Source organism: Mus caroli, unplaced genomic scaffold (genome assembly GCF_978045245.1).
Source record: "Mus caroli unplaced genomic scaffold, Mus_caroli_1 scaffold_8, whole genome shotgun sequence".
Classification (NCBI taxonomy): Eukaryota; Metazoa; Chordata; class Mammalia; order Rodentia; family Muridae; genus Mus; species Mus caroli.
This window is the reverse complement of record NW_028227263.1, coordinates 54088260-54101853: the sequence shown is the minus strand read 5'-3', so window position 1 is coordinate 54101853 and position 13594 is coordinate 54088260. Positions and strand designations below refer to the sequence as shown.

The window sequence follows — 13594 nt, the reverse complement described above, 5'->3', positions numbered from 1 at the left end:
GCACCAAGCTAGGTTCCTCAGCCAGGGCATCTACTGCCCTTTGGATACTCTCAGGATGGTACACAGTAGGGCAAGTATTTCACCTGGTGAGGACTGTTGGGAATACTCTCCACATCTCTATTCATCACATATGGAGATACTGACGTGTGAGGAAAGGGGCTTTCAGTAGTGACCTGGAGCATTCCCAGAGACGTGTGTTGCAGTTCTGCTTTGGCCTTACAAGAAATTGGGTCCAGAAGCCAGAGAGAGGCACTTAAGAGGTCTTTGCACACAATAAGGAAGATAGATAATGGCTAGCATGGGTGTGATCCAGGCATACTCTGGAAACCACAGAGCTCTGAATTACATTGTTGAGCACTCTCTGATACTGGGCTACTTTGCATGTTTGTTAATTCTCACCCCAACTCTTAAAGATAGTTGATATTATTATACAGTTTCAATAAACCTAAGCAGTCTGACTGTCTTCTTACCTGCCCAATGAGGGCTTCCCTTTCTTATCTCTGTCCTCCAAGCTTGAGGCCTGTTGCTAAGCCAGCAAGCAGTACTTTCAGGGTGAGAAAGCCTACAATAAACATTAACAAATGCGGGGAGCTTTGGTAACTTAGAGACAATGGGGAAGTCAGTCTTGGAGGAAAAATCTAAAATCATTGGCACTGCTAGGTCATGGTCACAGGCAGCAGGCTGGGAAAATGAGCTTTAAAGTAAAAGGGCCAAAACAGTTGGGTTTGGAGTCAGGCAAGCCATACTGTCCAACACGGGCACACATGTGACTTGGGACAAGTCCACTTGTCCTTTCCTTTCCCTTCCTTGCATGTAAGTTGAGACTGCTAATTCTTTTGTTTGGTTGGTTGTTTGGTTGGTCTTTGTTTTTGTTTTTGTTTTGTTTTTCGAGACAGGGTTTCTCTGTATAGCCCTGGCTGTCCTGGAACTCACTCTGTAGACCAGGCTGGCCTCAAACTCCGAAATCCGCCTGCCTCTGCCTCCCAAGTGCTGGGATTAAAGGTGTGCACCACCACCGTCCGGCGAGACTGCTAATTCTTACTTTTACGTTTATTACAAACCTCCAGGCTAAGTTGTGGTGGTTGCTGTTGCCACTATTGTTGTCATATGTAGTCACCACCACCACCTCGACCTCCTCCCAGACTGAATGAGTTGACAGGGTAAAGGCACCAAACCAGACCTTAGGTCTGGGTCCCAAAGTGCCCTGCATGACTGCTGGTGTGCTATGTATGCTGGGTCCCATCCTTGGGCCTCTCTCCTCTGGAAAAAGGGTAGTAATATTTGTAGAACATTTACAGGGATAGCTCGAGTCACAGATATGATAGTCTGTGTGAAAATGTGTGCTACCTATAGCATTATGTTGATGCTGGAATTTCCCAAGACACTTGCAAGTTTGATTCATAGGGATCAACATAGCTAATTCCTGACTGATTTGTTTTTATTAGCCAAAAAAAAAAAAAAAAAAAAATCAGTAAGGGAAGACCATGGGACAGTTCTGCAGCAGATGAAGTATAGGAGCCTTTCTCTTCAGAGGCACATCGACCATGTCAATATCCTCTGGTATCTACTTGTGACAATGAGTCTTAGGTGTTGTCTTCTGGGTAGATGGTTGGAGTCCCAGAATAGATGCTTTGTGCTGGGGGCTGTCTGGAGCAGAGCCCAGCGATTTTCAGCCTAAGTGATAGTGTTGGTACAGAATACATACATGAAACACTAGTCCAAAATGAGTGGGATTTTTTTTTACAAAACCCAAATTCCTAAATATCAGCTGAAGGACACCCTTACCAAGAACCTTTTAAGGACAATTGTCTCAAGACAGGTATTTTAACTTTCTTCTTTTTTTTTTTTTTTCCCTACCAAGTGCAGTCTGTAGACTGTAATGTTGTTGGATTCCACTTTAAGTGGAAAGTACCTCATACTTACAGTTAGCCACGGTAAGCTAAGCACTGTTGTACACGCTTTATGCAATTTACCCACACAGATCAGTAATTGAGGCAATACCCATCATCATATATCATATTATGAGCAACTGAAGCCTATGAGAGAGATTAAGTAGCTTGCCTCAGTAACCAGCTGTGGGACTATTAAGGCTCAGTAAAAACAGGGCATGGCCTTGGTAGTAGTTCTTCATCATTATACTTTTGTTCTGCTGCATAGCACCTACCACGTGCTAGATGCTGCCTGTGTTTCTATTATGGGAAGGTAATTGTGCGTTGAACACATTTGGCTCTGGAAAGTTAATTGATTTCTGTCTCATCACACAATGAATTGACATCAGTAGGAGTCGTGTCTCTCCTTACCCACACTTACTTTTCTGGAATGGGACTTTGTGTAAGTCTTTGATAAGAAAGATGCAGATGGTCAAGGAAGAAATACCTTATCCAGGGTACTTAGACCAAAGAACTCTCTCCAAATTACATCGCTTAGGGATACCAGAAATGACTGTATCATAAGTAATTTGACTTCTAAGATATTTGAGAGTTAAATGCTGTCTTCAGCCCTTTTTGGTTACCATGGCAGCAGATGTGACATTTCTTTGACAGAGAAGAGGGGGGAAAATAGTAAAAGAACCAGGGTTGGTCTTAATGATTTTAGAAAATTCTACTCTCCAAATCTAGTTTTATTTACATGCACAGTGGTTGTAAAGAGTCTCGGGGCAGAGTGAAAGGAATTCATAGGGCAGTGGTAGAAAGCACCTGCTTCTCCTGGGCAAACTTAGATCCTCTGTGTGTGGTGGTAGCTGTGAGATGTGGGGGGATATAGCAACAACTTGACAGTATAGTACTTAAAATAAATTGTCATATCTTCATGACTTCAGCTACTCCATTTACGGTTTTGATCCTGCTTCCCAGTCTGGCCCTGAACCAGGTTTAGAAATTTCAGTGCACTGGCCCTAGCAAAGGTTCAGCCAAACCTCTTCCATGACAACAAAGGATTACAAGTCAGAGCAGTAGGTGTGACAGTGAGGCAGGCCTGGGGTTTATGGATATAGAAAGAGCTGTTGTATTTGTTCAAAGGATTTTTCTTTCTGTATACATGTACACACAGATTTTATTTTCACGTTTTACATTTTAAACACTTACTTAGGTCATTACAGTAACCCTGGATCAGTGATAGATAGCTCAATACTCCATTGTTGGTGGGAATCAGTCACTCCAGATAGTCATTTTAAATTTCTATCACTTCTCTCTAACATAAAGGAAGGTGTCTATAAGCTATTATATTGAAGAGAATTTATTTATACAGCAAAGAACTTAAGAAAGATAGCCACATTTTTCTTCGTTTTCTTTAGTTTTCATTTGTAAAATTTGATTCCAGCAGGAAGAAAAAAATATCTCAATTGGGTATTAAACTGATCACCTTGTTACATGTGATGGTATGCAAGAAATAAAGATGCTGACGCTAATTATAGGGAAATAGGAAAGAAAAGCAAGAAGTAACCTCCAGTGTGTGGCCAAAAAAAAAAAAATGAAATTTGTGTACCACAATCCAGGAAGCCATGCAGGAGGTGATGGAGTTTTGGGGCAAGAGCTGGAATTCAAAAGTGTGTACTTTAAATCTGTGCTGTCACTGTCTTAACCATACTGTCGTTTGTTTTTTCTTTCAGAGCCATGTTTGACTATGACAAGAGCAAGGACAGTGGGCTGCCTAGCCAAGGACTTAGTTTTAAATATGGAGACATCCTCCATGTCATCAACGCCTCCGATGATGAGTGGTGGCAAGCCAGAAGGGTCACACTAGATGGGGACAGCGAGGAGATGGGCGTCATTCCCAGCAAGCGGAGGTAAGGGTGCCTTCTGTGCATCAGAGAAAGCATGCACACAGGGGAGGGAGGGGAGAGAGGGGGAGGGAGAGAGAGGAGGGGAGAGAGTGTGTGTTAGCTATCTAGGGAGTGGAAATACAGAGAGGAAAGGCTGGGAAGACTGCACACAGAATGACGATTTAAGTGCAATAGGGATTCTACAGGAAAAATTGTCAGTGGTGACAGGTGACAAGAATACAAAAACTGTCATTCTCTACATTTTAGGATTTTTACCAAAATTGGTGAGTATGATGAGGCATAGAGGGAAAAAAGGAAGGGCTCCTGGCAGCTAAATGCAAAAGGCTGTGCTTATGTGCCCGCACACCCATTCACACCCAGATGCACTGATACCCTTGGTTCAACATTTACCCTTAAACTTACAGAAGGCCAAATGTAGAAAGCAACTTAACAACAGATGCTTGGAATGTGAGCCGTCCTATAGCCGGGTGCTCAGGCAACTTTTACTGTAAGTTCCCTTTAGTCGCTCAGATTTCCGATCTGTGTATTTCTTAAGCATATCAAGCCCTTTTCCTCGAAATGCTTCCTCAAAGCCAAGTCCGCCATATCTCCTAGCAGCCTTTAATCACTACTACCAGGAATGTCCCTTCTCATGAGTGTCTGTCTGGCACAAGGCATGGTCTAAGAAACAAAACGGACTATAGCAAATCAAAAGTTGGTCAGTATCCCAGCATAGGTGAGAAAGGGACCCATGAGTTTCCACCTCTACCTGCGGAGGTTTTGAAAGGTGGTGGCTGCTAGGGGAGGGAGAGTTAGCTTTCATCGGGGGCATCATCCCCTGTAGGCTGACCACACACCAATGGATGGCCCCATACCCACACATATATTCATTGTACTAAGTGGACACTGTGGGCGAGATGGGGAAGGAGAGAATGAACAGATGTGATGTTGGAAGAAGAAAGAGAAAAGAGGAGCCAAGAGAAGTTGGAGAGAGTCCACTCCTCATCCTCTTGCTTCCAACTCTTCACATATCCACCATTCTTCCCTCCCAATTGTGTGTATGCTCCTTTTAATCGATTGAGTTCAGATAGTACCAAAACAGTGATTCTTAACACTATTTTGTTTGTGTGTTTGTGCATTTTCATATCAAGGCAGCATGTGGCCTGGATTACTCAGATGCAGTTAACAAAGCTGTTCTTGGAAAGAGCCATCAATGCTCAGTTGGCCTCAAGGACGGAAGCAGAGTGTAGGAATGAAATCTGTGTCAGAAGTAGATTTCAGCTCACTTTAGAGAAGTGCTTCTTCTCACTGGAATTGCTCCAAAATACCCAGGAAGACACTCACACTTTAGACAGGAGGGTTGATGCAAGCACTAGTCTGGTGCTTCTCAACCCCAGCTTCTGCAATTGTCACCATCATGTCAATAGTCATTCATTCATCCAAATGCTCATCATTTACCTCAGAGCACAGCCCTCTCTGAAACGATTTTCCACTTGCAGTGATATCCTCGAATTGGCCTTTTCACATTTTGAAAAAAGTCATCTTAACAGTCATCCCACAGCTGGTCTGAAAAAGTTTGTTCAGGTTCTCTTGAGTTTATGTTTATTTGAATTCTTTTCCATAATAAATACAGATATCCTCCCTTGCAAATATATTTTATGCAAAGTAAAAATATGTGTATTTATTTTATTATAAAATTTATGAATGTTTTCTTAGAATTTTCATTTTGTCAAAAGGTTTTATTTTATGTATTATTAAACTCGTGTTTTTTCACTGTATAAAAAACTGCAGAAAAATATAAGAAGAAAAGTAAAAACCACAGATACTCCTAGCTCTTAAAGAGCCCTCGTGTGTTAATTCTCATGCCATTAAAAATAGAAAGCACCCAAGGAGCTAAAGGGGTCTGCAACCCTATAGGTGGAACAACAATATGAACTAACCAGTACCCCGGAGCTCTTGACTCTAGCTGCATATGTATCAAAAGATGGCCTAGTCGGCCATCAGTGGAAAGAGAGGCCCATTGTACTTGCAAACTTTATATGCCCCAGTACAGGGGAACACCAGGGCCAAAAAGTGGGAGTGGGTGGGTAGGGGAGTGGGGGGGGAGGGTATGGGAGACTTTTGGGATATCGTTGGAAATGTAAATGAAGAAAATACCTAATTTAAAAAAATCACTATGTGATGATTCAGCAGCTGAGGGCATGCACTGCTCTTGCAGAGGGTCCAAGTTTGATATTTCTGTCCCCAGCACCCACAATCAGTGGCTCACTATCAACCTCCCATTTACTCCACTTCCAGGAGGATCTGATGTCTCTGTTCTCCCCAGGCACCTGCACTCATGTGCATATATCTTCAACACACATACATTAGAAATAAAATCAAAATGTTTTCTAAAATCTAAATAATCTTATTCCACTGGCAGATGTTTCAAATCATTAGCTCTTTTCTCACCTGCTTCCAGAGATCATGTGGGAGTGTGGAGATAGTTGCTATGGATAGCAACGGTGCATAACTTTACCCTTTACAAGGATGTCTCTGCTTTGATGGTTCTGCTTAATCATTCAGTGTAACTGTAAGGCAAATAATATGAATGCTGTCAGTCTTCCTTTAGATAAGGAATAAATGTATGCATAAAATACTCATATGGCATGTCAGACCTGGTATGGTTTTTAATATGTTCAAGTCTCATTAAACTCTGTGGATAAGTTACTGCTTTTATGCCCTTTGCAAGTGAGAGCTGCAACATAAAAAGCTATTAGTTTGCCTGAGATCACCCATCTAGTAAATGGCAGAGCTGAGATTTGAGTTCAGCCCATAGCATCTCAACTCATGTGCCCTTGCCTCAGAAAGATACAGTGATTAAGAGTTGATACAACTCAATTCAGTTAGCATTCTTTAGGGTATGTCTATGTGCCCGGCATGATATGAGTATTGTACAAATACTGCCTAGATCTCATTCATCATTCACAAGAGCAGCATGTAACACTCCCATCTACTCCCTGACTAAAGCAATGAAGACTCCATTGTAAAGATACAATGAGAAAAGACTGGAGGATGGATTCTTTCTCATTATAGCTATGACCACATGTTGTAACCTTTGTTGTTGATATAACTCAGTACAGCTGACTATCTTTGTTATAAAGTATACAGGCTTATTTGGCTCATGTTTCTGGAAGTCTGACAGCACAGGGTCAAGTGGCCACATCTGTTAAAGGTTTTACTTATGAGGCCTCTAAAAAAATCCTGACATTCTAGGGCATCCTGTGATAGGGAAAGCACACAAAGTTCCACCCCTATTGTATCCTAAAACAAGCCCACACTCTCAGTAGCCTATTAGTCCATTAGTGTTTTAGTTCATAAGTGGATTAACACATTTGTGAGAGCAGAATACTCATAACACAATCACTTCTTGAACGCTCCACCTGCTCTATTTATTTAGGCCACACAATGTTGATTAAATTTCAATATAAGCTTTGGTGGGAACATTAGCTAATAGCACTCTGCATCATGCCAGATGCTTTTAAATGTATGATTTCAATTTAATCTTCACAAAAGTCTCAAAGAGAAACTGGAGGTCCAAGGAATAAAGTAATTTACCAGTTGATGAGTCCTGGTCTCTGGTAGAAAGATTGAATAGCTTCCCATTCTAAGAGCGCTGCTCTAAGGTACTTTCAAGTTATAGAAATGAAACTCAGGTAGCCCAAGCATACTGGCAGAACCACACTGATAACAAGGGACTAAGCCAAGATTTGAACACACATCTTTCATATACCTCTGTGAGCAATTGTTGGTTCTCCTCAACCCTACAGAGCATCAGGCTTAGGGCACTTTTTTTTTCTCGTCCCTAAAGCATAATACCCAACACACACAGCTTACAGGCAAGAGGTTAGCCCTGGCTCACAGTTTAAGGCAGTATTTTTCAGTACAGCTGTAATAACATGACATTGGGGCTCTGTGGCTATGGAAACATCAAGCAACTGCCTGTCACATCTGGGTAAAATGAGAAAGCAGAGACTGGACTCTGGCTAGGACCAGACCTACACTATAAGCCCTGAGCTCTGCTCATGCAGCCCTTCATCTGGAGCAAGGCCCCATCTTCAAGAGATTCCACAGCCTCCCAATAAGTTCTCCAACACATAAGCCTATGTGAGGAGGTTTCCATTCAAACCATTAGAGGCCCACATTGGGGAATGCCCTCAGAAAGAAGCCCATGTGTCCAGCTCACCCTGTAGGGCCCCCAGTGGTGGTCAGCACATAAACATGTGTTGCCTCACTTTCACAAGGTGAAGAGGAAACTGAAGGGTGGTCCAAGTAGCTTTAGTGATACTTATCATAGCATCTGAATAGCCTGACATCCTGAGCTCTAATTCAACCATCTATGACGCCATGCAAAACATTCACCTTATAGGATCTCAATCAGCGTCTGCTGTAACTCTGCAGTTTCTTTACTATTCTCAACTAGCCAACATGAAAAGCCACCCTAACAGGCTGAAGGTCTGTTTTAAGTCAAAGATTTAGCAAGTAGGGGCAACAGGAGATCTCAAGCCAAGGTGTGTGCAACTTCATGGTATGGGCTCTTAGCATAGAGTCTCTGGTTGCTGACATTGCATGGTTATAAGTGACCAAAACAGGAGCTGGCCCACATTCTGTGAATCCAAATGGCCATTCATTAATTGTCTACAACCTATATTTAACGTTTATTAGGAAGCTTTCTCACCTGTACTGCATAGCATCCACTCATGTGGATAGTATCTCATGAGTAGGGCCTAAGGAACACGGGCATAGGAACCCCCAGCAACAGATAATGTTCTCCCTGTCCAGTGTTCCAATCAGTTATGTTTGGCCAGAACCTGAAAACACCAGATGGGTGTTGGGCAAAGGGCAAAAGACTTGTTACAACATAGACATTTGTTGCTATACAGAGATGCTAGGTATCAGAATGAATACGCTCAAGTTTTGCCACCCAGTTCATGTTTCTAGTACTTTGACAGCAACAAGCATAGTTGGGGAGGAGTGTGTCTGCTTAAACAGTCTCATTAACTGGTTGAGTCGAAGTGTGAGAGGGAACATACAGTAGTGGTTTTGCTGCTATTAGGTCTATACAGACAGGTCTGCCAGTTCCTTCAGCAAAGATCTTTGAGCCTTAATATACTCCTCTTTTCCAAGGAGTAAAACTGGAGAGGGTAATGTTATTCTTTCATCTAGATTCTTTTTAAAACTTTGTGTTTTGTATGTGTGTGGGTGTCTTGCCTTCATGTATATCTGTGTGTGCCTGCTGCCCATGGAGGCCCCTGGGACTGAAGTTACAGACATTTGTGAGTTGCCATGTGCTGGGGGGGGGGTCTCTAGGAGAGGCAGCTAACACTCTTAACTGCTGAGCCATCTCTCCTGCCCCAACCTAGACTCCTATTGATAAAAGAGGTGGTGAGATGATTAGCTTTTAGTAGGAAACATGACTTGCTTGACAAGACACTTCAAGTTGTTCAGCCTGAGTTTTCACAAGCAGGTCCAGAATTAATAGCCTGCTGGAGAATTCAGTCAGTCAGTCAGTCAGTCAACAAAGATTTGCATCATTCTTAATTTACATGTACTGTGTGCCCAACTCCATGTTAAGTCATGAAGCATCATAAGTATAGGTTATAGATAAAATAGGCAAAGTACCAAGCACAACTTTCAATACTTGGTGCACACTCAAATGAGGACTACTTTCCAGTTGTCAGATCTTGAGCATCTAGTGCCAAAGGAAAAAAATGCTATACTGTTTAAAGCCCATGTCTCAGCCTTAGCTTCTGTTTGAGGAGTAAATGAGTCACTGTGTTCCAGGAAGAACTTGCAGAATACAGAAAGGCTAAGACAAGGAAGAAAAAGCAACCTGCAGCCATCTCCACTGTGGAGAGAGAATTGCAGAGAACTGATGGGGCCAAATGTTTGTGATGGAGAGCTGCTATGGTTTCTGGTATACTGAAAAAAGAGCAGTTTTATGTGTGCTAATGCTATGCTATGTACACTATGCTATGTAATGCTAGAAAAGGAGCATTTAATTAAACTGTTTTCAGTGTCTAAAGCAAATTTATTCTGAATATGAATCCAGCTGTCATGTTATGTTACTTCCTTACTGGCTATATGCTTAGGTCTGGTTGTATATAATTTATATAATTCAAAATACTTTGACAATGGATATGGGGGAATGGGACATAGCATTTGTGGGAAAATTCAGTCTAGGCCTCTAGTGTCTATATATTGGCTTTTCAACTCTGTATCAGTCATCCAAACCCTCACGTTTGTTGAGAATTTCCAATGAGTGAAGTAGGCAAGACAAGTCTTTGAGTTCTGAGTCCCCAAAGGCATGGATATGGACAGACAGCAGCATCAGCAGTTAGAGGGAGCAAGAGCAAACTGGTTCCATCACCTTCTAGTCTGCCATTCATCAAACCTCAGCTTGGACAACCACAAAATGGGGTTGACAGGACTTACGTTGCTGGGTTATCAAAGGACCAAGCAAGATGATACAAATAAGAATGAAAACCATTAGTAGTTGCATATTAAAACTTTAGCCACCATTTATATTCCCATCACTCACAATAATTCCCACCCAAGTAAGAAGGAAGATGTTCCAATCTCCTTCACAAGAGAAACCAGGCAATGACTCCTTAATAAGCTATCATTGTCTTTTTTTCTTCTACTGGTGTTAAGGATTTCTGTTTGTTTGCTGGTGTGGTCCTATTCTGGTTTGTTTTTATTTATTTTCTAATAAGAGAAACAGTGTGGGTTCTGGTGAGTGGGGAAGTGGGGAGGATCTGTGAATACTAAGGAAAGGGGAAACCATAATCAGAATATATTATATGAAAAAATCTATTTTCAATTTTAAAAAGATTAACCAACCATGGAATTGTTAAATAAATGCATGCACATGTATATGTGTCTCAATATATTCTTTGTAAATCTTTAAAAAATTCAATGATGACCCCCCTAGAACTAGACAAATAAGGTCATTCAAGCAGAAGAGTAAGGGAGCCTCAGAAGTCTGTGAGGAAAGGTAACTGTTCTGCCCAGAGAATTCTCAGGTCAGAAGACTGCCCTGAACCTTGTGTTGTATGGACTTCTAGGTTCTGTGAGTTTATGCAGAATTATTTACATGCCCTCGTCAAATAACTATGTATTCTCTACATACTGCAATCATTTTGACAGAGATGAATCAGTGGTTTCCATAGTTATCAGAATTAATGTAAAGAAGCCAGTATAAAGCTAAAGGCTCTAACAACTGTTTTAGGAAAATCTAAAGAGGTTAATAAGAATTACCTGACCTCTAGGGAAAAGAAACTAGCTAAGGGACTCAGAGCCAGGCCTCTTCTCATTGAGTTTCTTCCCCTTGGCAGTTTGTCTTAAGCCTTTCTTTCTATCCTCCCAGCTCTGAGGTATTGGGTGGATGCAGGGAGATGCTCTCAGTATCAGCTTCTCGACACGGAATATATTGAGTTAATAACTGATGTTAGATGTGAACATTCTTGTTCAGTTCTTTTCACTCAAATATTCTATGCTGCTACTGAGATAAATGTATTCTGAAACTTTATTCTGTAACTATAGAAACCCAGATATTCAGTGTTGCAGTTGGAAACACAAAAGAGCTCTCGGTTAGGAAGTAGCCTGCTGTTAATTACAGAGCTAAGAATAGCTTCGACTTCATAAACCATTAAGTTTCTATAGATTCAGGATTATTTTTCTCTCACTTGCTCTTTTCTTTCCCAGGAAAGAAAAAAAGGGGGATTAAAGCTAGCCAAATTTAAACAAACTCATGTTACAGCAGCCTACCAAATAGTATTTTTGTTCCACAATCATCCACTGAGGACTTGTGATAATGCTGTACAGTTATATGTGCCTTGCATATTAAATATAAAATGTTTGAAAGAAGGAAATCAAGAGGTATCTTACATAGAGATAAAATTCAGTGTGGTGCGTAGCAGGAAATAAAAACAGTGATTTCCTTTACAGACTTGGAAAAGTCAAGGAAATATTTAGATTCCTCTTTCTTAACTCTACCTTCAAATGGAAATGGGTCAAATTTGCTTTTTGGTGTTCCTTAAGCCCCTTCTTTTCCTCTCCCAATCATCCTTTCCTATTCTTTACTGGTATTGTCTAGTTTCTGGCAACAGCATCTCAACAGACTCCAGGCTCCTCTCTTTCCTTCCCTTCCAGAATTGTTCTCCACTGCACCAGGATCCTTTTCTTAAGTTACTCATTTGAAGGACTAGAGAGGTAACCCAATGGTTAGGAGAGCACAGGGTCCTCAATGAAGGAGCTGGAGAAAGTACCCAAGGAGCTGAAGGGGTTTGCAACCCCATAGGAGGAACAACAATATAAACTAACCAGTACCCCCAGAGCTCCCTGGGACTAAACCACCAAACAAAGAAAACAATGGTGGGACTCATGGCTCTAGCTGCATATGTAGCAGAGGATGGCCTAGTTGGTCATCAATTGGAGGAGAGGCCCTTGGTCCTGTGAAGGTTCTATGCCCCAGTATAAGGGAATGCCAGGGTCAGGATGCAGGAATGGGTGGGTTGGAGAACAGGGGAAGGAGTAAAAGATGGGGGATTTTGGAAGTGAAACTAGGAAAGGAGATAATATTTGAAATGTAAATGAAGAAAATATCTAGAGAGGGGGAAAAGAGAGAGAGAGAGAGATTGCTGTCTTGCAGATATCAGGGATCAGGCCCCAGTACACATTTCTAGCAAGCAGCTCACACATGCCTGTATCTCCAACTCTGGGGAACCAAATACCCTCTTCCAGCTCCTACAAGCCCCCATATACACAGGAGTATAACTTCAAGCACACACATTCATATACACATAAATAAAAATAAATCTTTAAAGTCTTCAATTAGTTATACCACCTTCCTTATTTATGCTTTGTTTACCCATGTCCTTGAGTGGCTGAGTGGGAGAAAAAGAGGAGTTCGTGCTTATGTGCTGCATGTATCCATAAAGGCAGGGGTGTCATTTCTTATGTATGCCCCCTTTTTAAGGCAGGTCTCTCACGGGACTGGAATTCACAAAGCAGGCTAAACAAACTAGCCAGTCTGCCCTAGGAATAGAATCCACCTATCTCTGTCTCTTCTGGGACTATAAACTCATGCCCTAACTCCCACCCAATGCCTGTCCTTTTACAGGGCTTCAAACTCAGATCCTTCAGCTCAAAAACAAGCACTTGATCATCAGAGCTATCTTCCCAGCTATATTTTTTTCTGAGTTATTTTGTAATTTCAGGTGATCTTTGTATTTCATGTATGAATGCCAGCCTAGCCTTGAATTGATGTATTTGATGATGACCTTGAGTTTATTGTCCTCTTCCCTCTAAGTGGTAGGTTTCAGGCATATACCACACACCTGACCCAATGCCCTGTGAAACCCTACAATTCCACTAGCCATGCCTCATTCTATACAGACCCATGGCACCATCCTTCAGGCACCTAGCTTGTTAGGAACTGGAATGCATGCTAACTTTATCCTACTGACAGGTTCGTTCTCTCCCTTCTAGTTTCAGATTACCTGATATCTCTTTCAGGGAGCCACAGAAACACTCTACACACACACACACACACACACACACACACACACACACACACACCAAGACTGTTAGGAGTGTTTGTCTGGCTTCCTGTTCTTGCTAAGAGCCTATCATGATAAATGCCTGTTACAACCATACTTTAAATTTTTTTTTGTTTGTCCTATAACCTTGGTTAACAACATGGCAAATGCTCATTTAATGCAAGGTAAGATAATGACACTACAGGGATGACAGAAGGACATTACACTCCTTGAAGGGACCTTCGAGATTACA

The 13594-nt window shown here is 41.7% G+C and overlaps 1 protein-coding gene across 22 annotated transcripts in view; it reads left to right on the top strand.

Moving 5' to 3' along the window:
* The window catches only part of Dlg2 (discs large MAGUK scaffold protein 2), a 2003181-nt gene that overhangs the window by 1927733 nt on the left and 61854 nt on the right, over positions 1-13594 (top strand). For all 22 annotated transcript variants that reach the window (XM_085841533.1, XM_085841532.1, XM_085841531.1 and 19 more), the window contains one exon: positions 3608-3784. In XM_085841533.1, coding sequence (XP_085697659.1) covers positions 3608-3784 — 177 coding nt within the window. The remainder of the gene's footprint in view (positions 1-3607; positions 3785-13594) is intronic.